Below are 24,375 nucleotides of genomic sequence, written 5' to 3'. Positions count from 1 at the left end.
TTTTGAGAGACTGCCTCTCTGGCTGTTTATTCTTTCAGTTTTTCCTCTAGAGACAGCTGAACTACAGAGACTCGTGTAGATTTCCTCATTATGAGTAGAGAGAGTTTAAGCAGTGAATTCAGGGTGGGATGGTTGTTAAACCGCATTTTGACATGAACAAAACCTCAAGACTTACTTGTGTTGATGTTATCCGAAGAAGCTAAAAGGTCAGGTAAGATAAATATGTTTTCTATCTGGTTCAGTTAGATGACTAAACAATTTACTCGGTGTGTGTGTGTGTGTGTGTGTGTGTGTGTGTGTGTTTTATTATTATTAAATTCGTTTAAATAATTTTGCTTTTCGCTCGTTGCCATGAAAATTAACCTAACGCGACGACAAGACATGTATGCTGCTACTGTTACTGTTTTATAGCTAAATATGATTATTCTTCATTGGTTTTATGGTATGATTCTCGCATGTATTGTATGTCAAATTGAACGAAACAAATTAAAACTACGGTTGCCATGATATTGACATTAATAGACAAAAGAACTAACGTTTTGAGAGAGTCACTGAAACAGAACAGGTTTTTCACACAACTTCCTCCTGCAATCCATTGTTTCTAAAGGAAAGGAGAAACGGGGCAACTTTTTGAGCAATGTTGTCGAGGGATGTTGCTTGGTCACACAACAGCCATTGAGAATGGACAGCAAATTTCGTATCCAGATAGAATTTTGTTGCCCATTCTCAATGGGAATGTGCCCAAGCATCATTGCTCAAAAAGTTGCCCCGTGTATCATCACCTTCAAATTACTCTACATTAATACTGTGTTAATGTGTTGTACAGTTAAATAATTTGTTCACCCCAAAATGAGAATTCTAGAAGAAAGATGTCTCCTTCAATCATTATTAATAGTGAACAGTTAGCCGGGAGATGGGAGTTTTCCTTTAAAAATGCATTTCAGTGCAAATGATTAAGTAGCCTACGTAAAGAGGCCTAACGTTACCTCAAAATAAAAGTGGCGTTATTTAGCCTGTATGCAAAAACAGTGTTTCCAGTTAAAGAGAAAAGATTGGTTAAATTTCCACACTGCTATTAAACAGTGCGTTATTCTGATGTTCAGGTCGATAGAAATGGTTCATACATTTAAAAAATACATTATTTAAACCCAGTTAACCTTCCGTGTTTGTCTATTATCTAGGTGTAGCCAATATGCTAAAATTACGGTTTTAAATATCCCGCTTCATCTGTTATATCATGAGGATTTGTCCAAATGTATTCAAAAACAAGAAAAACTGAGCGCCCATATACAGTAGCTGGGTCATTCTACAGAAACGTCCACTTTTGGTATGACAAAATGTCTTAAAATGTATTTCTTTTTCTAACATTTAAACTTAGACCACATTATTATATTACACTTTGACTTTATGAATACACATAAATGACAGCTTAATGATTTTTTTTTTTTTTTTTTGTACATTTATTTAAAGACTGCATGTCCCCTTTTTTGTCACTGGTGTTACCTTACTTCTATGGCATTTTTAAACATTTTTATGAAATTTTATTTCTCAGTTTTTTCAGCACATGCAGTCAGAGTTACAAAATAATAATGATAATGCAAAAATAAGGATTTTATGTGTTTTTTTTATTTTAATCAGGTTAGTTAAAAGTGTGATTGAGTGATGTTAATTCAGTTGCACAACCATGTATTTGCTATAACAATGAAAATATTTGAAAAACAGTTATAAAAAGTAATGATGCAATCCTTTAAATCTTAATTCTTGAGTGTAGCAGAATTCAATGGATGTAAAATTATTATCATGTCCCAAATGACACATTTTATTTAATGTGACAGACAAAAAACAGTAACACCAGTGACAAAATGAATCTCCAGTGACATATACATAGGACCAAAGATCCTTAATTTTTCAACTATAATTAAGTAGATTGGACTAAATTTTTACATTTGGTATACAATCAAAGACTTCATTGACAATTAGTGAAAACAGTCATAAAAAGATCATAAACAACATTTTAAAACTGTCTGTAAAATATGCTGTCTGTAAAGTCGCTGCACTGAATTTAGCCATATACCCGTGATTGCTAAAGTGTTGCTAGGTGGTTGCTAGGAGATTCTGGGTGGTTGCTAGGCTCTTGCTGCAATTGCTGGGGTGTTGCTAGAGTATGTAGTTGATAGGCTGTTCTGGGTGAACACACACAGACATTCCCACCTCTGTTAATAACAGAAACTCAAAAATTGTTTGCAAAAAACAAGTTTTTGTTGTTCTTTAACTTGCACTAAAACATGTGATTTATGCCATCGAAGTAAGCTATGTAATATTAATAAATCTGCTTATCTCCTTTAGTGATACAAGGTCAGACTCATTTTAAATCTGTTGATGTTTTTCATATAGTATAGTGCCTTTACTTGGTGCCATGATGGATATTGAAATCTTGTTATTTATTTTGGTAATGCAATGTTTGTGAACACAATTGTGCATGTCAGGCCATAAATCTCCAAAAACTATGCATGGGCGCTTGCTTTGGTGTTGCCACCCCTTTGCCACCCTATAAATAATTTTCTAGATCCGCCCCTGTTCCAGTGGGATCTAGATCCATCCAACTCCTCCCACTTTACATATCCCTTAACCTACCCATCTCCACCAATAGAGACAGAGCGCATTTAGGCCACACCCACACCGGAGGGGAAAACAATCCAGCCTTCTCCATTGACATGGGCTGCGTTCCAGTTCGTTTTTTAAATGCCCTTCCCTCACTAACTTCCCTCAGTCTCGTTGACTCGGATGTACGTCATTGCTTATGTTGCACGAGTGCCCACTACTGGCGGAACCTCTGCAATGGGCTGAACTGGAACGTCCTAAGCCCTTGATCACTTGAAATCCACAATGGAGCTGATTTATTATTTATTTTGTCCCATTACAACATTGTTTAATACAGCATTCTATATGTATGTGTGTTTTAAATGTTTAAAAAATAATTAATATATAATTGAGTTGTTTGTGGTGGGGTAAATTAAACGCGATATGCGGTGACGTCATAATCGTGTTGCATTGTGGGTTATGGAGCTGCCTGAAGTGTACATATGAAGTAGACTCGCTCCCTCGGTCAAAATCGAGGGAGCGAGGGTCTGTCCATATAAACTTCCCTCGTCCACTTCACGAAGTGGAACGCACTTCAAACTGGCGGCAGCAATTCCTCTGAGGGGAAGTGTTTAGGGAAGTTCGCGAGTGCGTGTCTAAAACTGGAGTGCAACGCAGCCTTTGTATAGCGTGAGGCTTCCTCCTTGTCATTTCTGACTTATAACAAAAAACAGAACAATGTCTAAAAACTGCTTTGTGACAAGGTGTACAGCAAACAAGCTAAAAACCCAGAACTAAGTTTTTATAAGCTGTCGACCCCCAAAAAACGAATGTTTAAGGACACAAAAGTGGATACAGGCAGTGAGACAGAGTGCAACGGGTTATATTACTCTAAGAAAACTGGAGGGAAACTGCGAAAACGCGAGTAAAACTTACGAATTACACTAAAGGTTCATTGGAATTGAATGTGTTCCTTACAACTTGTCAAATAAACCTAATCCATGGATATTGCATGCAGCCAGGAATCGTGCTTCCTGACATTTATATGTGCCTGATTTCGACGGCGGGGAGACACATAAAGCAAATCTGCCTGTGAATATTTTATATAACTACAATATAGGTAGGTTTAAATCAGCGTAATCACTTATATTAATTTTATATCGTCATATTGTCCAGCCTTAAAACATATATAGTTTTATAGTATAGTTTTTGTCAGTGTTGTTTATTTAAAAACACCCAATTATGCAGAATATAAGATGGAAAATATTTAATTGATGAGTTGTCAACATAATATATTACAATACAATATATACGGTATGATTTTACCTCAAAATCCAACAATTTGACACAAAACGATTACTGCAAATCCATGTTTATCTGCTGAAGTCAAGTTGTTTCTGTGAATTACAGTAATCCATTTGCTTCTTTTTTCTGTAGCTTTCAGCGGTCTTTAAATATATACCTCAGGGTTTGTGTCAAAGCTATTTGTACAGTCAATCACAAAGCTCTTTCCCGTTTTGGATGTGTTTTGTGTGTTTTTCGGGACATTCACTCTGAAAACCAATGCTGCCGCTCAGTCTTTTGCCACTCAGTGGACGTGACCGCAGTCGTAACGGTCGACGGTGACGTCACGTGCATACCCTCTATATGGCGGAATAAGTCCCGCCTTCTAAATAAGAGCCAATCGCTGACTGGTAAAGTCATCGCGTCACTTCAGCGGCCGTTAGAATCACCGGAGGGGCTACTGGTGTTGGGCAGAAACCTATTTTTTTTTTTTTTTTTTTTTAAATAATTAAACCGTGTCATCAACGTTGGTATTGTGGCTTTATATATGTATTATATATTTATATCTAGATCCAACCCCGCCCCATGGTATGGAAGTTTTTTCCTAACAAAATTAAAATAATAAATCAAAGTTTCAAAACAGCTGCTCAAATGATAAATCAAATGCTCAAATTATTACAGTTTTTCTCAGTTGCTTTGGTACATTTCTCAAATCATCCTTACAATTTGCAAAACTGTATGTTTATTTCTCAAAATAATTCTTACAAACAGCACAACATATTGGATTACCTGCAAAAGCCTGGAACTTGCTCAGAATCCTTAGTGCATCTCTCAAAAGCAAATATTTACAGTTTTTCTCAGTCGCTTTGGTGCATTTCTCACATCACTTTTCACATTTGCACAACAGTTAATGCAGTTCTCAAAACAATTAGTACAAACTGCAAAACCTAGTTGATAACCTGCAAAAGCATGTCACTTCCTCAAAAACAAGTATTCGTGTCAATGAAAGTGTCAATGTCATCAAGATGAAAAGTCCTGACACCATTGTTTATGAACAAGATAGTCAAATGGCTTTGTCATGTTTTCATTATGACAGTTTACTCTGTCAATGTTTTCCAATGCAAAAAAGTCAGATCTTGATGACACTACCTGAAAATGCTCAAGACAGAACTATACACTATTTGCACAGCCATTTGAAAAATACAGTAAAGTTACACATTACTGTATTGAATATGTATGTTTCACATTTTTACTGCATATGCTCTTTGCAATTATAATTTGTTCACAGCATTGTGCAAAAGAAAAATTACACCCTTATTTGCAACAAACATAAACTCCCTTTGAGTAGAGCTGTGCACAACTGTAAACAATATTGCAGTACATATGGCAAATCTTTACTGTAACACTACTGTACACTACAATACACTAAATGTCAAGTCAAGTCAAATTTATTTATATAGCGCTTTTTACAATTGGTAATTGTTTCAAAGCAGCTTTACATATTAGAAGCACATAAAAAAGAGAAGTGGTTAAAAATAAGCTGTACAAGCAAGCGTGGTAATATGTAACATATACAAGATGGTGCTACATTAAGCCAATGTCGGCTGACTCCCAGGGGTAGAAAAAAAACCCTAGGAGAAAAACCCAGCATGCTAACACTGGGAAAAAAGTCCTAGGAGGGAAAAAAACCCCTTGGAAGATATATATAATATATGTAAATAGATATGGAGATCAAAATCTGAATTATACATTTTTATTATAGAGATTACAAATAGATTATATATAAATATATGCAAGCGGATACGGAGATTAAAAATCTGAATTATAGATGCAGCCAGAACTGGATCTGTAGGCCCATTGTCTCCTGGGCTACGTTGTAGTCAGGTCCAGACACAGGTTCTCCATCTGATCTGGATACGGCCTGGATCCAGCACCCGGCAAACCTCAGGATAAGCAGAGAGACTGATATTAGCGTAGATGCCATTCTTATTCTGATGTACAGGTATATCTAGTGTTATAGGAAATGTTTTCGGCTCCGGCCGACCTAATTATTGCAGCGTAACAATCCTTTAACGGATTTGAAAAATATTAATGTATTGATAATGTGTTATGTGTATGCAAGAGCAAAGAGATGTGTTTTTAGTCTAGATTTAAACTGACAGAGTGTGTCTGCTTCCCGAACAATGCTAGGAAGATTGTTCCAGAGTTTAGGTGCTAAATAGGAAAAGGATCTGCCGCCTTCAGTTGATTTTGATATTCTGGGTATTATTAACTGGCCTGAATTCTGAGATCGCAATAGACGTGAAGGACTATAATGCACCAAGAGCTCGCTTAGATACTGGGGAGCTAAACCATTTAGAGCTTTATAAGTAAGTAGCAAGATTTTAAAATCTATACGATGTTTAATAGGGAGCCAATGTAATGTTGACAGAACTGGGCTAATATGGTCATATACTTTCTGGTTCTAGTAAGAACTCTAGCTGCCGCATTTTGGACCAACTGTAGCCTGTTTAAAAGCCGAGCAGAACAACCACCCAGTAGAGCGTTACAGTAATCTAGTCTTGAGGTCATGAATGCATGAACCAACTGTTCCGCATTTGTCATTGAGAGCATATGTCGTAATTTAGATATATTTTTTAGATGGAAGAAGGCGGTTTTACAGATACTAGAAACATGACTTTCAAATGAACCTTGAGGACTAGACTCATTTAAAGTAATGTAATCGTCTGGTTTTAGCCAGGTTTCTGTCAAACACAGCAAGTCTAGTTTATTGTCTGTGATAATTTCATTTACAATAAGTGCTTTTGAAGAAATAGATCTAATATTCAGTAACCCAAGCTTTATCATTTGTTTATCTGATTTATCTGTGATTTTCATTTTTTGAACATCCATTAAATTTTTACCCTTAAAAGGTTTCGGAAGTTTTTTGTATTTACTAGTTCGAGGTACAGACACAGTCTCTATGTGATAATATCTAGGTGAAAGAGTTTCTATGTGCTGTGAATTATCTGAGTTCTGTGACGTGAGGCGGCTAGCAGACGGTCGGTTTAGCCAGTTTGTCTGCGTCCTGATCTGGGCCCTGGTTTGTCATGTTTCAGCTCTAAGACTATTTGCCAAATTTCTAGATAGAAGAGCAGCACCATCCCGGGAGGGATGAATACCATCTCTTTTCAACAGATCAGGTCTGCCCCAAAAGCTTTTCCAATTGTCTATGAAACCTATATTATTCTGCGGACACCACTTAGACAGCCAGCCATTGAGTGATGATAACCTGCTAACTATCTCATCACTCCGACGAACTGTGTGATGCAGTAAAGCTGTACGTCTAAATGTAAAATGTACAGTGACAAGTTCTTGTCCCACTGCAAGCTTCATGTATGACACAATGACAGTAGTGCAATGCAGATTGTTTAGTGCTGAAATACTGTCCATTTATACACACCTGTTCTCCCGACGAAATGTTTGAATAATTGAATTTACAGTGGTTCTCCCAACATTTGGCTGCACAGTTCGACCAGCCTCAGCCATTGTGAGGCTGTGATTGACAACATGATCCACAATTGTAGCCCTGATTTCATCAGGGATCTGCCTATGTACTTGGCCTCTTCTTCCTCTTCCCCTGTTTTGTCCCCTTCTCCTTCTTCCCCGCACCCTTACCCCTCTTCCACGAGGCTGACCTTCCATTTCTGTGTCACAGTATTGTAGAAATGGCACACCTGCTTGGTTCGTATATGCTTGTAAAGTGGGGGTTTATGGGATTCAGCTCTGACAGTGATTGTAGAGAAGTGGCTTATCATTGGTTGCAACTAATGCTTCACACACCCCTTCTCATCAGTGAAAGTTGAGATTCACTTGAAAGAAATTGTTCAATTTAGGAGACATTTTCAGGAAAAAAAGATTTAAAAAAAATGTGTAAAATTTGCTTGACAGATTTTGACAACTAGTTCAACATTTTTGTATGTAATGACTCAAGCAATGAAATGAGGACTATTAGTTTTATATGGAATGACTATTCAGCATTCACAAGTATAGTTAATTTTGACTGACATGACATAAGAAAATGATGTTATAAAACAGCAGAGAGTTGTATGAAAGCAATTGATGCATGTCCAAAAGCATTTGCAATTTGTTCGAAGGAATGAGAAACTGCTACTATGATGTGCACAAATGACTAAATATTGTGGAGGTTGAACTAACTGTTGTGCAAATGTAAACAGTGATGTGAGAAATGCACCAAAGCGACTGAGAAAAACTGTATGTCAATGAACATATCAGTGCCATCAGAATGACAAGTCCTTGTGTCATTGCTCTTGAATAAGATAGTCAAAATGCTTAGCCATGATAACAGTGATGAATATTTCAGATGTAGCCTAAACTATAACTATGGTTTCTATGACAGTGAACAAATTACTGTAAAATGTCCTTGTGATAAATAAAAAGGACAAGACTATATATACACTGTATTCATGTGTATGTGTGTGATATAGTATGTATCTGTATAAAGTTCATTTAGCCTACTGTACTGTGAGTGTAAAGGTTTTTCTCCAAACGTTCGGCTGCACATTTAGACCCGCATAAGCCATTGTAAGGTCATTACTGAGATCATCGCTTACAATAGTGGGCCCCATTTCACCAGAAACGTGCCTACGCCCTTTGCCTTATCTACCTCTTCCTGTTTTGCCTCCCTACCCTTCTACCACACATCCATACTCTTCTTCTTCTTCCCAGCTGTTGACCCTGTTCTTCCATTATCAGAAATTGAAACTCTTGTGTTGTACTCTGTCTATATATGCTTTCCAGTTGAAGATTCATGACATGCATCTTTTAGCTGCTTTAGAGAACTGGTTGTGTCATTGGTTGATCTAATGCTTTACATTTCCTTGAAACATTAGTGAAATTCAGGATTCACCTGCAAACTTAATCAATTCAGGACACATTTACAAAAGTCTAATAGAAATGTACAGGTGCTGGTCATATAATTAAAATATCATCAAAAAGTTGATTTATTTCACTAATTCCATTCAAAAAGTGAAACTTGTATATTATATTCATTCATTACACACAGACTGATATATTTCAAATGTTTATTTCTTTTAATTTTGATGATTATAACTGACAACTAAGGAAAATCCCAAATTCAGTATCTCAGAAAATTAGAATATTGTGAAAAGGTTCAATATTGAAGACACCTGGTGCCACACTTTAATCAGCTAATTAACTCAAAACACCTGCAAAGGCCTTTAAATGGTCTCTCAGTCTAGTTCTGTAGGCTACACAATCATGGGGAAGACTGCTGACTTGACAGTTGTCCAAAAGACGACCATTGACACCTTGCACAAGGAGGGCAAGACACAAAAGGTCATTGCAAAAGAGGCTGGCTGTTCACAGAGCTCTGTGTCCAAGTACATTAATAGAGAGCCGAAGGGAAGGAAAAGATGTGGTAGAAAAAAGTGTACAAGCAATAGGGATAACCGCACCCTGGAGAGGATTGTGAAACAAAACCCATTCAAAAATGTGAGGGAAATTCACAAAGAGTGGACTGCAGCTGGAGTCAGTGCTTTAAGAACCACTACGCACAGACGTATGCAAGACATGGGTTTCAGCTGTCGCATTCCTTGTGTCAAGCCACTCTTGAACAACAGACAGCGTCAGAAGCGTCTAAAGACAAAAAGGACTGGACTGCTGCTGAGTGGTCCAAAGTTATGTTCTCTGATGAAAGTAAATTTTGCATTTCCTTTGGAAATCAGGGTCCCAGAGTCTGGAGGAAGAGAGGAGAGGCACACAATCCACGTTGCTTGAGGTCCAGTGTAAAGTTTTCACAGTCAGTGATGGTTTGGGGTGCCATGTCATCTGCTGGTGTTGGTCCACTGTGTTTTCTGAGGTCCAAGGTCAACGCAGCCGTATACCAGGAAGTTTTAGAGCACTTCATGCTTCCTGCTGCTGACCAACTTTATGGAGATGCAGATTTCATTTTCCAACAGGACTTGGCACCTGCACACAGTGCCAAAGCTACCAGTACCTGGTTTAAGGACCATGGTATCCCTGTCCTTAACCCCATAGAAAATCTATGGGGTATTGTGAAGAGGAAGATGCAATATGCCAGACCCAACAATGCAGAAGAGCTGAAGGCCACTATCAGAGCAACCTGGGCTCTCATAACACCTGAGCAGTGCCACAGACTGATCGACTCCATGCCACGCTGCATTGCTGCAGTAATTCAGGCCAACTAAGTATTGAGTGCTGTACATGCTCATACTTTTCATGTTCATACTTTTCATTTGGCCAAGATTTCTAAAAATCCTTTCTTCGTATTGGTCTTAAGTAATATTCTAATTTTCTGAGATACTGAATTTGGGATTTTCCTTAGTTGTCAGTTATAATCCTCAAAATTAAAAGAAATAAACATTTGAAATATATCAGTCTGTGTGTAATGAATGAATATAATATACAAGTTTCACTTTTTGAATGGAATTAATGAAATAAATCAACTTTTTGGTGATATTGTAATTATATGATCAGCACCTGTATAGATAATATACTTGACATTATGATAACTAGGTCAACAATTTTGCATTTAATGACTTGTGCGATGAACCTAATGACTAGATGTTTTGAGGGGTAAGATTAGAGAACCATATAACACATTTTGAGCAACATGACATTAGCAATTGTTAATGTAGGAAATAGCAGACAATTGTACATAATCAATTGCCTGAATGTAGTAAAGCATTTGCAATTTGTTCAAAAGAATGAGAAACTGCTTTTATGATGTGCAAAAGTGACTAGATGATGTGGTGGTTGAACAAGTAGTTTTGAGAATTTCAGTTTTGATCTGAGAAATGAGCCAAAGCGACTGAGAAGAACTGTAAATAATAAATCAAACTCTCAAACAGCTGCTCAAATGATAAATCAAATGCAATTTCATTTAAAATACAAATGGGTTTTAATTTGATTTTTGATACAGTGCATGCTTCCCCGAATGAGGAAATGAAATTGCATTTGATTTATCATTTGAACAGCTGTTTGAGAGTTTGATTTATTATTTAATAATTTGAGCATTTGATTTATCATTTGAGCAGCTGTTTTGAAACTTTAGTTTATTATTTGATATTTTTAAGCATTTGAATTTTCATTTTAGGAAAAAGGAAAAAACTTCCATAGTAGTCTATGGATCTCGTGTTCTGCAGTGAGGACCATCAAAGACTATAGAATAACACAAAACGCATCACTCGTATTGTTTTGAATGGGAGAATGTGCAACGCGCAATATGGCGGAATAAGGGGCCGTTCACAAAACCAAAACGCGTGGAAAGCGCGGCCGCATCGCTTTCTCCTTTCCAAAGCGCTTGCGCTCCCGTGGCGTCTGTCGTTGCCAGGGGCGGAGCCAGACATTGTAAACTCTCCAATAGGGTCTAGCTGCAGCCTGAGGGGGCGAGTGGAGCTCCACTCTCGAACAGGAAATACGTCACCTCCAATAGTTTAATTACTGTATTTGCATTATTTGTAAGGGTAGGTTTAGGGTTGGGGTAGGTGTAGACGTTAGTAAAACAAGTATTTGCATTACTGTAAAGGGTAGGTTTAGGGTTGGGTTAGGTGTAGATGTAAGTAAAACGCAAGTGGAGGTGACGTATTTCCTGTTCGAGAGTGGAGCTCCACTCGTCCAGTTGTACAGAGCCACGCCCCCTGTCACTCACTCAGCGCAGCGGGAGGCCTCAAGACTCTAGTTCGGTCCGGTTATGCTATAACAACTGATATGACAACTTTAGCACATGTGTCAGCTAAACATTCTGTCGGTGTTTCCCATTAATGACCCTGTGCCGCCGCCACTGTTTCACAATGAACCAAAAATTTAAAACATAGTCTAAATCATGCAACGTCAACTGGCGGCCCGCGGGCCAAATCCGGCCCGCCAGAGATTTCCATCCGGCCCCCAGAATAATAATGAAATCAGGAATAGCCTTGTAAGAGGAAAAAGTTTAGGGCTTGTCCGAATACCATTTTTGATGAACATCGACTATTCGAAGCTTCGGAGAGAGGGGCTGAACATATTTTTCTCTCTAATAAAGGCAGGAATCTGTGTCTGTATGTCCGTTTGCATTTATATTATTTCGAGAACCGTTCATCCAATCGACTTCACAAGGGAGTGCAGTGTCGAATTTGGTGCAATATAGATGGACACGCGAGACAGCGGGAAGCGGCGCACCTCACGCGGGCAGGGCTTATGCTCCGAGAACGGACACTGCACTAGTGATATAAAACGCACACACAGGTCTGTTAAATTAAGCAATACTTTTAAGGTAGTCTAATATTTTTCTGACTAACAAATTGGCACAGTAAGGGTAGATTTAAATAAAGAAAAACGAAATTTAAAAAAAGAAAAAACGAAATTTAAATAAAGAAAAAACGAAATTTAAATAAAGAAAAACGAAATTTAAATAAAGAAAAAACGAAATTTAAATAAAGAAAAACGAAATTAAGTTAAATTAAAAACGAGATCAATTTAGATTGATAATAACGGGTAAAAATGCTAATACATTTTGTTTCTATTATTCTATTTTACACAATGTCAAAGCAACAAAACACAAGTTCAGACATGCACTTAGGTCCATACAAACTCCACTGTTCTGCGCTCTAGCCAGAGAACACTCCCGTTGCTGGAACCATAGGGCTGGAACACGCGTCGGTTCTATTTCTAGCATGCACGCGTTTTCTGCGTGGCTCGAGCGCGCCTGAGACGCGCGTCTCAGTGTGCAAACTCCAACCTGTTAAATATGGGAGCCGAAAAAAAACGGACACGCCACGCAGGTGAGACGCTCACGCAGCCAGTGTGTCGCCGGCCTTATTCAAGGGGGAATGAGAACCGTTTTTTATTTTTAAATCTAACGGGAAAAAAAGCCTTCTGAAAAGTAGCTTGTGCCATAGCCTGCCTTCAGTCAAGAATGACGATAAACGCGTTCTCTCATTGAACATCTTTTATTGTTTCACGTGCTCATTTTTTCACAAATGTCAAAATTTTCCTTGCCTGGGATTTTCGCACAATTGCGTGACAGTGATGGACAGCTTGACAGCCTCACGAATATGAAGCCTAAAATATCGCTATCGCCCCCTGGTGGCTTGCTGCAGTAGGTAATATGTAAAAAATAACATAAATTTGGAATTAGAATTAGTATATCAAATAATAACATATTAGGATACAATTCAAATTTTATTTTATATTACGAGTATCTGGCCCTTACAGTGTCTGCAGTGAAAAATTCTGGCCCTTGGACAAATATAGTTGATGACCCCTGGTCTAAATGGTCTCTAACGTTGTATTTTGCCAACTGTGATATGGCTTTGTGCCTTTATAAAACAGCAAAATACAGTGATTAAGTATATATATACAGTGTGTTTGTGCTGCGTGTTTTAAATAGCCTAGAAGTATGCACTTTGCTCACGCCATCAGCTGGTGATCAAAATAAAATCTCAAGGATTTATCTTTTGCAAGTGTAGAAATTAGTACAAAAGTACTGTAATTTCCCTACTGTTGTGTAAAGTAACTACTTTACCAAAAATTCTCATTTATTTATTTATTTACAGTGCATTTGTTACAATATATGGATATTACTGTCATATATAACTAATTATATAGGCCTAAATCATTATTATATTATTGTAATAATTGTTTGGCATCCTAAAACACAATGTAGACTGAGACTCTCTATCACAACTAAAAAGAAGTTTGAACCCTCTTTCATGTCCGGGTAATGCTGTTTCTTTGGTCAATTTGCACACTGTACATGGGTTGAAACTCTTAATTTTGAGCTTCCAAAGAGAACCAGCTTGATGCATTTAACCTTAAAATGTACAATATTTTTATTCTGGGGGGCATGCCCCTGGACCCCCCTAAAGGAGGTACACCCAACATAGTTTTAAATTTCAGTGGGAAATGTACTTTTTTTTAACTTTACTCAAGCATACTACAGCAAAGCTCCTTTCATGTCAGTAAAGCTGTTAACAGAGAATTAAAATGTCATTGGACAAAATCAATGTTTTTGTTTTGGAAAGGTAAAGAAGCAGATTTTTGTTTCATTCAAGAAACTGCCTGCATCAGTGGCATGCAGTGGTGTTTTGAAATGAGGTGGCACATTTTTTTATTTATTTATGAATCAATGTAAATTCACATGCATTACTCTTAAGGTTGACACATTAATATCTTCCTTGTTAAATGAACATTACTTTACATCAAAAAAGAAAGAAAAGAAACCAAATACAATTCAATTTTGTAATTTTACATTAACAATGTATTGTAATAAATGTTCTATTTCTCAAAACCAAGTCAATCTCATCAAGTTAGTGTTATAAGCATTTCTACATTCATTCCAAAATAATAATAGGCTAAAGGCAATAATAATTTAAACAATATATTTTATTTGTGTAGGCTATTGATGTTTTTCTTTTTAATTGTCAACTTAAGCTATTTTGGATCATCAGTCATGCTCCATAAACACCGTCTGTCACAGACACAAATTGTATTTTTCATTTCACCAAGCTGATTGCACTAAAAACCCCACAGTCATCCTGTTTTCAGTCCATTTCAAGTTTGATTTTGATGTGACATAAAGCGGTGATATCTAACTAGGTCATCTGTTTACTTACTTTTCAATTAGTCTTCCTATTGACGCCATCATTTGTTCAGTCAAAGAGTTCAAACAAGAGGTGGGATTTATCGCACAAACCAATCATATCCAATCATAACCAATTACATCCAATCATATCGCGTTGGAGACATTGCCTTCTCTCACATGACTTTCCCCCATTCAATCTCAATTACCCCCCACAAAACCCACCGCATGCCGGGGGTCTGATGATTGGTTTTCTATGAGTGCAAAGCTGTTACTTTACCTGTGGGTGTCGCTGTTGGGTAGTGTTCCTTAAGAAATTAGAGTGACTTGCGCTCTTTTTAATGTCATAATTTGTAATATTTGTGTTGTTTTATATGTAAAATGGATTATTTTCTCATCCCATTTTTTTTGAGGAGGCACTGCCTCCCTTGTCTCCTCGGAGGAAACGCCCCTGACCTGCAAAGATGATGTGCTTTTTTGGAAGAATCAGTGGGATTGTGACATTTGGTTCTCTTTTGGTGCCTCAAATAGTACAGCAGGTGTTGCTATTTTAAAGGACTTTAAGTTTTCAGGGAAAGTTGCAAGACAGATGATCAAGGTCACTGGATTGTTATTATTATTATAAATATATATGCCACCAATAATAAAAAATATAAACGAGTTAATCTTACAAGATAATGGAGGCCATATAAATCATTTACATTCAAAATTCCCCTCTGCTGAAGTAATTTGGGGTGACTTTAACACAGTGTTTGATGGAAAACAAGATCGATGGCCATCCAGAATTGACAATATGGCAAGTGAATTAAGCAATGTTTGTTTACGACTGAACATAATTGACATATGGAGATATAAAAATCCAGTCACTTTTGTATACATGGAGTAATAGGGACAGATCTCAACAATCACGTGTTGAATTTTGGCTCATTTCAGAACATTTAAAAGAGAGAGTTGAATTTTTTACTATTGAACCATCAGTTTTATCATATCACAAAGGCATATCTATTAAAATTAACGTTGTTAGGTATGTTTTCCATCTCATCTCATATTACATCTTCTCGGCCAATCATTGTGGAGAATGACTCTCTCTCATGAGCACAAGTTAACGTTCCTGCCGCAGCGCTTTTAGGTCAGCTGTTTCCCACTAAAGTACACCTAGTTTTTTTTAATCTATTGTGGTAATTTGCAGATCATGTCAAAAAGTTGTTGGTCCAGATAAATATCTGTATTCTGTACGTTTGACTCGTTAAGTCACCTTTATTTATATAGCCCTTTTTACAATGCAAATTGTCAAAAAGTAGCCTATTGCTTTATAGAGATAGAGGGAACATAATTTTGGATGTACAGCAGCTAAAATAGTGTGATTGTCCAGCTTAAGTAAGTTCAGTATTGATTCATTCCATTGTAAAAATCTTAAGCTATTAATTTAGTTCATTTATCTATACTAAAACTCATGCACGATAATTTTCTTCCAAATACGGTCATTTTTAGCTTCTGGTACGATACACTGATGAGACACAAGAGACGCGCATTTGGGATTGCGCATGACATTAGCTTGATCCATCCTGAAAAATACCAATTTTTTTGTCATGATTCAAGCGTTTAGAAACAAAATTTAGGAGACAGTTGTTGTCAGTTTTCATTGGTGACTTCAAATATGAAATTTAATCGAAAGCTTGGCAAACAGCTTTGGACAATTTGATGTTTCCCCATTCAAAGAGATAGGAGCTGCACTTGACTTGACTTGAAATGACTTGTCTTAAAGGGACTTTGGGACCATCTCCTACCTGACTTAAGCCAAAGTCCCTTTTAAGACTATGGCCCGGACAGGGACAATGATTTAGGCGTTCAAACTGACGTCATCAGGGAAGGAACGCCATTCAAGACTGGAAGTAACTTTTCAGATTTTGATTAAAGATTACCACAACAAACAATTTTTTTCTGTGTATTAACTTGCACAGATTAATTGCTCACCACAAGACTAGTAATATGCGCTAACAAAATAAATAGGGTCAATTTTGCACATTAAATGCGAGTACTTTTTTTAACATAATATCCAGTTTTAATATGCCATTTGAAGTAATGCATGTTTGTTCAATTTTGTTGTTTTAGTGGTGTGCCGTGGGATTTTTTACTTAGCAAAATTTTTTACTTATGAAACACTGGAATAATTGTCTTAATAACTAAGACCGTCTTAATAACTTAATAACTCTTAATAATCTGACCAACTAACAGTCAGCCGATGGGTAATGGGCCTTACTTTTCGGATTCAAATTAGACCAATTGCTGTGGCCGCCAATAGCCTAGTGGTTAGTGCGCCAAAATATGGTGCAAATACGTTCACGGCGACCCGAGTTCGATTACCGTCTCGAGGTCCTTTGCCGATCCTGCCCCCCCCCTTCTCTGCCCAATGCTTTCCTGTCTGCTCTCTACTGTCCTGTCTGAATAAAGGCAAAAAATAGCCCATAAATATAACTTTAAAAAAAATTTGACCAGTCTTTTTATGTAATGTAAAAAGATATGAGTAGTCTTTTAAAAGAAAATTAGATGAACTTAGTCTAAGGATAGTCTTAGTCTGTGCATAATTTTTCATGATTTTTCAATGATTTTTCACTGATTTAAAGGCATGTATTGCCAATAGACCAACACCAAAAAAAAGTTAAAATAAATATTGAAATAGCATTTTGATCAAGGGCATAATTTGCTGTCGATCCTCCCCACCACTTTTGCCAGGGTCGGTATTGTCCATACCAGTTTTGAAACATCTTGCGTCACGGATGTAGCCTACCTAATACACATGAAACATCTCCAGTTGACTAGTAGAGCATTCATTTTGTTCGTTTGTTAAATAAGAGGCCATTTGGCGCTGGAATGTGTTGTTTTTTAAATCTTGCTTACGTTGCTGCTCTTATCAGTGGTGTGCAACTGTTTGCTAAGCACTCATGCTCATTCACAGATGAGCGCTTTATCACTGAACGCCGGTTTAAAAAAAACACTATACGATATTGACCTTATTATCAGAATAATGCATTGAGAAGAATGTTACTGTAGTGACAAAAATAATTATATGTAGGTTATATATATAGGCTATAGGGCTATAGCTCTGGAAAAATTGAGAGACCACTACAAAATTAACAATTTGTGTTTTTTCCCATTTTCAAATAAAAATGTTGTCATTGAGAGCATTTATTTGCAGAAAATAACAACTTGCCAAAATAACAAAAAGACTTAATAAATTGTATATATATATATATCATGTTGTTTTCCCAAAAACAAATCTTGGATTATTGATGATAAGCAATGTTTGCCCTGTAAACTTGTAATGCTCAAAACTGGAAATGCTGAGGTTCTTCACACTTCCATAAGCTGTAGAAAAATGAGTAAGAAGATCCAGCCTTGAAGTAACTTAGGATGCAGAAACATAGTTCAGATAAACATATGAATAATCAATTTACGCCATTCCTACTGGTTAACAGTACAGATAATTCTGGCAGCATCCCACCATGATATTCTGTTCTTTATGCAAATGAGGTCATTTAAAGTCATTATCTTTGACGCACTGAGGCTGAGTTTTTGTCAGGACTTCACTGGAACAAAAACATGAAATCTATATTCACATAGAGCACTGATACAACTTCTACACATGATTCACTGTCATAGTTTAACATAGTCAAATTGTGCGCTAAATCCCAAAAAGTATGACACATTTTAAGTATGCAAATGCATTAGTGTCTACATGTAATACGTTGCTACCTTCATGACCTTAGACACAGTTGTCTTTTACATGTCTCATACAGTAGTTCGAAATGAAATATAATGATTTTCAATTCATTATATAATAAAAGAAGAGGGACTCTAAATCCACCCTTCAGTAGAAAGAAGATATTTTATATACACATTTATAAAATAAAAACCTTTATGAAATAGTTTATATAATCACACACACACACACATACAGTGTGTATATATATATATATATATATATATATATATATATATATATATACATTTTTTGCTGAACTATCCCTTTCATAAATTCAGTTTCATGGACAGCCTTGAATTAAGATTTTGTGACTGGGTCTGAAAAATCCTTGTTGAGTGAACTTTTGTGCTCACACTATGAATTGTGTCTCTGTTCTTAAACAGGTATGAAGATCAGAAAGAAAAAAGAGACAATAGCGTTAATCCTCACAGGTGTTGTGTGCTTCCTCATTTTCATCAACAAAAATGACACTGAAGACGACGTGACACTGAATAGCAAAGACACATATGAGATGCTCCGTCATCAAACCGATTTGCTCAGATCCGAAACTCCCCAGCCTTTGTTTTCACAATGTCAACAGAATACGTCTGCTTATAATGTGACTGGATTTTCTACTCTGCCAGGTCATATCCAAGATTTCCTGCTTTACCGACACTGTAGGAAATTTCCTATGCTGCTTGACCAGCCTGATAAGTGTGGCGGACCCCTGAACTCTGCAGATGTCTTTCTTCTGCTGGTCATCAAGAGTTCTCCAGAAAACTACAATCGACGAGAAGTCCTGCGGAAAACATGGGCTGAGGAAAGACTGTATAAAGGTGTGTGGATCCGTAGGGTCTTCATAATCGGAACAACAAAAACTGGCTATGAGAAGCGCAGGTTGAATAAGATGTTGAGGCTGGAGAACAATGAGAACAAGGACATTTTGCAGTGGGACTTCAATGATTCGTTCTTTAACCTCACATTGAAGCAGATCCTTTTCTTAGAATGGATGGAAAGATGGTGCCCAAATGCTAGATTTCTCTTAAACGGGGACGATGACATCTTTGCCAATACGTTTAACATGGTTGAGTATCTTCAAGGTCAAGAGGACAATGATGGAGGCAAACATCTCTTTACCGGGCACCTCATCCAGAACGTAGGGCCTATTAGACACTCCTCAAGTAAATACTATATCCCGGTGCAGGTTCGGGAGTCTGAGAGCTATCCTCCGTACTGTGGTGGAGGAGGCTTTCTTCTCTCCGGCTTCACGGCCAAAACAATCTACAAAATGTCTCACTCTGTAATTCTATTGCCCATTGATGATGTTTACATGGGAATGTGTTTGGAAAAGGCTGGCCTCAAACCTACATCCCACTTTGGTGTAAGAACTGCTGGTATGAATGTCCCAGGTGGGGACGTCGACAAATTTCACCCTTGCTATTACAGAGAAATCATTTTAGTCCACAGATTTCTGCCGCACATGATTTTTGTGATGTGGAACGAAATACAAAACCCACATTTGCAATGTGGAAAGACAAAGTCTGCATTTTAGAGAAGCCTATAAACAAAAGAACAGGGTGTGTGATTAATTTTAAAGGGAAATATAATAGCTGGCTGGAGTTGATGTGATCAAATTTGTTTTTAATTGAACGTTTTTATCAATTTTTTACCGTGTTTTACCAATGTAATTTCTCAGATAAATGATGTGGTGTATTGCACTTTAACTGAAATGAAAAGGGTGGCTGATTCTTTTTTCAGCAGTAGTAGTTGTAGTCTTCATGGTTTTAAGCTTGCCTTTAAATAATCAGAGAGTGTTTCCCAATAAATAGAGATAGAAATATATACATCTTTCCTGTTTTAAATCTAATTTTATCAGGATAGTTAATTAAGTGTATGAAGGGCCATTCACTTGCACACACAGTCTATGCGTTAAATGACTGCTGCAAATCAAGGTTTTTACACCTCTGAATGTTTTAAGAAGTACAGTGATGTACTGTAACAAAGTACAAATATGCCTACTTGTGAGTTTTGAGATGGTTCTGCTTTTTTGAATATTTATGTGTAGAGTATATTGTGTTTTACTTTACTCGTTGCTTTATTGTCAAGTATGTTTGGACATACAAGGAACAAATTCCTTGTATGTACAAATATACTTGGCAGATAAGCTCTTTCTGATTCTGATTCATTTTGAGGAGAAACTTGAGAAACTGCAAGAAACCAAGAAATAACAGCAGGAAATATGAGCTGTATGCAGGAATCATTTGAGTCGAAACTTTTGATCATTTTAGTTCTTTTGAATCAAAGCGGTTGGCAAATTATATGAATTATTAATTTTGTGAATCACGAATCTCAATCGCAAGATAAACTGGACCACGCGCAAGTGATTTTTAAAGAGAAGTGTCTGTTCAAGTAAGCTTTAATGTATGTTTTCAAATTTAAGATATATGATATACATTACTTTGATAGTCTACGTTTTGATGTGATAAAGTTTATTAACCCATTTTAGCCCACCGGCAACTATAGTTGCCGCAGTATACACTGTAAAAAAAATCCCAGTAAAATTTACGGTAAAAAACCGGCAGCTGTGGTTGCCAGAACTTTACCGTAAAAAATACATTAGCAACGTAAAAAAAAATCTGTTAAATTTACGGTAAAATAACGTATTTCATTAACTGATATAATGTTCATTTACCAACCTAATGAAAAACTAATATCTGTTTTGTACCTTTATAATACACTGACAGTCACCAAACACAGTGGTGATAAAAGTCACATGATGAATCAAAGTTCATCACAAGCAGCTTTTCCACAAGCTGAGGAGGACAATACTAATATATAGAAGGTGCACACAGTGTCATTCACACACACACTAAATGCATGAAATTTTAAAAATGCAATAAACATTAATTTAACAACATTAGATGTAACATAAAACCCTAATGTACATAACTGATTTTAAAATTTTTTTAGAAAAACTAAGAAGAAACAGAGTTATTTCAACGAAAATATATCAAATGTGAAGTGTCACGCAGGGAATTATGGGAATGTTAATTTATGTTTTTTCACTGTAAATTTTACAATGAATTGTTATTTTTCACTTCCAAAAACTGTGAATTTAATGATATTTTACCGTAAAATTACATTAAATGTACCGTTAGATCTATTACAGTTATTCACCGTATATAGTACGGAAACTTTCTGTAAACCAATTGACAGTTTTTCACCGCAGCATTTTTACAGTCTTTTACTGTTAAAATCACGGTCATTTTTTACAGTGTATGGTTGTCATTTTTCTTTTGTAAGTATTTTTCTAGATGTTTTCCATGTTTTATTTCTCAATGACATGCAAGAAAACATCCAAATAAAGGATTTCAAGAACAAAAAAAAAGGTATTCACTTCCTTCCTGTGACATGAGGCTGTCAACTTCCTACCCCTACGTTCAGGATGCATATTGAAGGCAAACCCTCCCAAAGAAAAGTAATTTTCATGTTAATATGAAGTATTTTTTGTTGACATATATATATCTACGTAATCATGAGGGTCTCTAGAATCATCCAAACAAAACAAATCTTACAAAAGATCTATAGTTTTTTGTATACTTAGTCAAAAGTCCAAGTGGCAACTATAATTGCCGGTGGGCAAATGACTTGTAAGTACATATATCATGGGGAAATGGGGTATACTGTGTTTAATGGGTTAATAAATCAAGGTTATTGGTCTTGTTTAATGCTTTTTGCTTTCATAATATTTTATATTGATATATATTATATATTGCTATTTGTTAATTAATTAATTTTTTTAATTAATTTATATTTTGTTTGTTTGTTATATGTGACCCTGGACTACAAAACCATTTATAAGGCTCTTTTTTTTTTTTAAATTAAGATTTATACATAATCTGAAAGCTGAATATATATAAGCTTTCCATTGATGTATGGATTGTTATGATATGACATTTGGCCGAGACTCAACTATTTGAAAATCTGGAATCTGAAGGTGCAAAAAAATCTAAATATTGAGAAAATTGCCTTAAAGTTGACCAAATGAAGTCCTTAACAATGTATATCCACTCACAAAAATATTTTTTTATATATATTTACAGTAGAAAATTTACAAAATATCTTAATTGAACATGATCTTTACTTAATATCCTAATGATTTTTGGCATTAAAGAAAAAAAAATAATAATTTTGACCCATGTATTGTTGGCTATGTGCAACTTATGACTGGGTTGGTGGTCCAGGGTCACATATAGGAGTAATTTTTTGTAATGAACAATGTAATTTAATATTTTAATTCACAATGCTCTGTTGGAGCAACTTAATGGCTGCACTTTGTTCTGCACTTCCACCACTTTAAGACAAACGGATTTGTTGTTTGTTGTGTTTTCATATTCAAGAGATTATAAGATAGATGCAGCTTTTTTGGTTTCGCATCGAATGTTCTTTGACTTTGATTGATCTGTTGATCTGTTGAAAGCAGTTATTTTGAGTTAGATGCATAAATGTTATCCTCCTGTTCAAATTTTACATTGAGGGGTGCATACAACATATTTGCCCACCGGCAACTATAGTTTCCGCACATTCAAACACGTTTTTTAAGAAAAAAAAAAAAAAACCTGGGGAAAATAAATGCAGAACATGTTCACATATGAGACTATTAACAGGACTATGCATGAAACCATTCAGAAAAATTTGGGCACAGGTGGGTTAATGTGACAGACCTCTCCCGCCTTTTCTAGAAATGTTTTTATTAGTAACAGAAAATACCAATTAAAGATCAAATAGTTATAAAATGCTGTACAATTTACATTTACTCATGGTGTTGTTTAGATGTCTTTGTTCTCTTTGTTTACTTCGTTGTTTTATGCACCACCAGATCCACTGAAGTAGAAAACTCACTAACTGAATCATTCAGGGGTGTGTTCCCGAAAGCATCAACTATGATCATAAGTCCCATTAACCTCTATTGGTAATGACTGAACTTGCGATCACAGCTGTTATTTATAAATTCATATAGATGTATTATAAATCTATTAATACTTTTACTTGCATATTTTTCTTGACTTGTGTTTTGAAATCGGCCCATCACTACATTGTTGAAAAGTTGTTATTTTGTTATTTTGGTGCACAAAAAGTATTCTGGTCACTTTATTATATTAAGGCAGAACTACTGAACTCACATGAACTGTTTTAAATATGTTTTTTTCAGAAACATTTGCTGATAACTTCACACCTTGTGTGAAAAAAAACAAACATGCTGCTTGTTTTAGGGAAATGCCTAACCACAGTGGAAAGTTACAAGACATGAAAAGATACTGCTTTATACATTCACTCCAGAAACATCTTATATTCGTTTGATATATGACATGTCATTTCAGTTTTGATTAGTCTTTTTATGTGAGTGCCAGTAAAAGATACAGGAACAACCGGCTTCCTTTATACTGCTCTTGATTGCATACCATCACTGCACACAATGGCAATATAAAATCACAATTACAAAAAAGTGATGCCTATGACTATATCTTTATGATGACAGAGGAAATCATTTTATGAAGGAATATGATTAAAGTGGTAGTGCTAGCTCTATAAATGTACTTTTAAAAAAAACTTAACTGCTAATATACAAGCAGCAGCTGATCTACTGTATCTCTGAAGTTCAACATACATTTAAAATGTAACTTAACAGTAAAGGCTAAAAGAATATGTCCTAAAATTACTCAATTATATTTCAAATATACAAATTGAAAAATCAGTTATCTGGGTAACACTTTACAATAAGGTTCATTAGTAAACAACATTAATTAACATGAAGTAATAATGAACTGCACTTATACAGCATTTATTAATCTTTGTTCATGTTAATTTCAACATTTACTAATACATTATTAAAATCTTGTTAAAGGGTCATGAAACCCCCCTCTTTCAGCTCAAGTCTAGCTCACAATCTTTTTGAAAAATGCAACTTAAATGGGCGTGGTGGCTGTGAGAGGAGAGGAGAGGAGAGGGGAAACTCTCATCGCCAGTAGCCCATGCATATCGACTGTCACTAAAAATCAGTGGTAAAACTTGAGGAAATACTACAATTTTTTTTTAAAAAACTGGAAAAGTTAAAATCTAATGAAATACACTGACACTTTATTTTTGTCTTTTCATGAGTTACTGA

The 24,375-nt window shown here is 36.0% G+C and overlaps 1 protein-coding gene across 2 annotated transcripts; it reads left to right on the top strand.

Moving 5' to 3' along the window:
- On the top strand, nt 1–20,051 carry LOC125279505 (N-acetyllactosaminide beta-1,3-N-acetylglucosaminyltransferase 3-like). Of its 2 annotated transcripts, none has more exons than XM_048209253.1 (2): nt 1–206; nt 18,614–20,051. In XM_048209253.1, the coding sequence occupies exon 2, from the start codon at nt 18,616–18,618 to the stop codon at nt 19,759–19,761; it is 1,146 nt and encodes a 381-aa protein (XP_048065210.1). In that variant the 5' UTR covers nt 1–206; nt 18,614–18,615; the 3' UTR covers nt 19,762–20,051. The 2 variants fall into 2 exon arrangements, with proteins under 2 accessions (XP_048065210.1, XP_048065208.1); XM_048209251.1 differs by having other exon boundaries at nt 1–211.
- Nucleotides 20,052–24,375: the final 4,324 nt, after the last annotated feature.

Source organism: Megalobrama amblycephala, linkage group LG12 (genome assembly GCF_018812025.1).
Source record: "Megalobrama amblycephala isolate DHTTF-2021 linkage group LG12, ASM1881202v1, whole genome shotgun sequence".
In the NCBI taxonomy this organism is placed as follows: Eukaryota; Metazoa; Chordata; class Actinopteri; order Cypriniformes; family Xenocyprididae; genus Megalobrama; species Megalobrama amblycephala.
The sequence above is the reverse complement of the archived record's forward strand: the minus strand, read 5'-3'. Positions and strand labels throughout refer to the sequence as shown.

Coding starts and splice junctions, on each gene's coding strand:
- LOC125279505 (XM_048209251.1), top strand. CDS start 184: ATGTTATCCGAAGAAGCTAAAAGGTCAG. Junction 212..18,613: donor CGAAGAAGCTAAAAGGTCAG/GTAAGATAAATA, acceptor GTTCTTAAACAG/GTATGAAGATCAGAAAGAAA.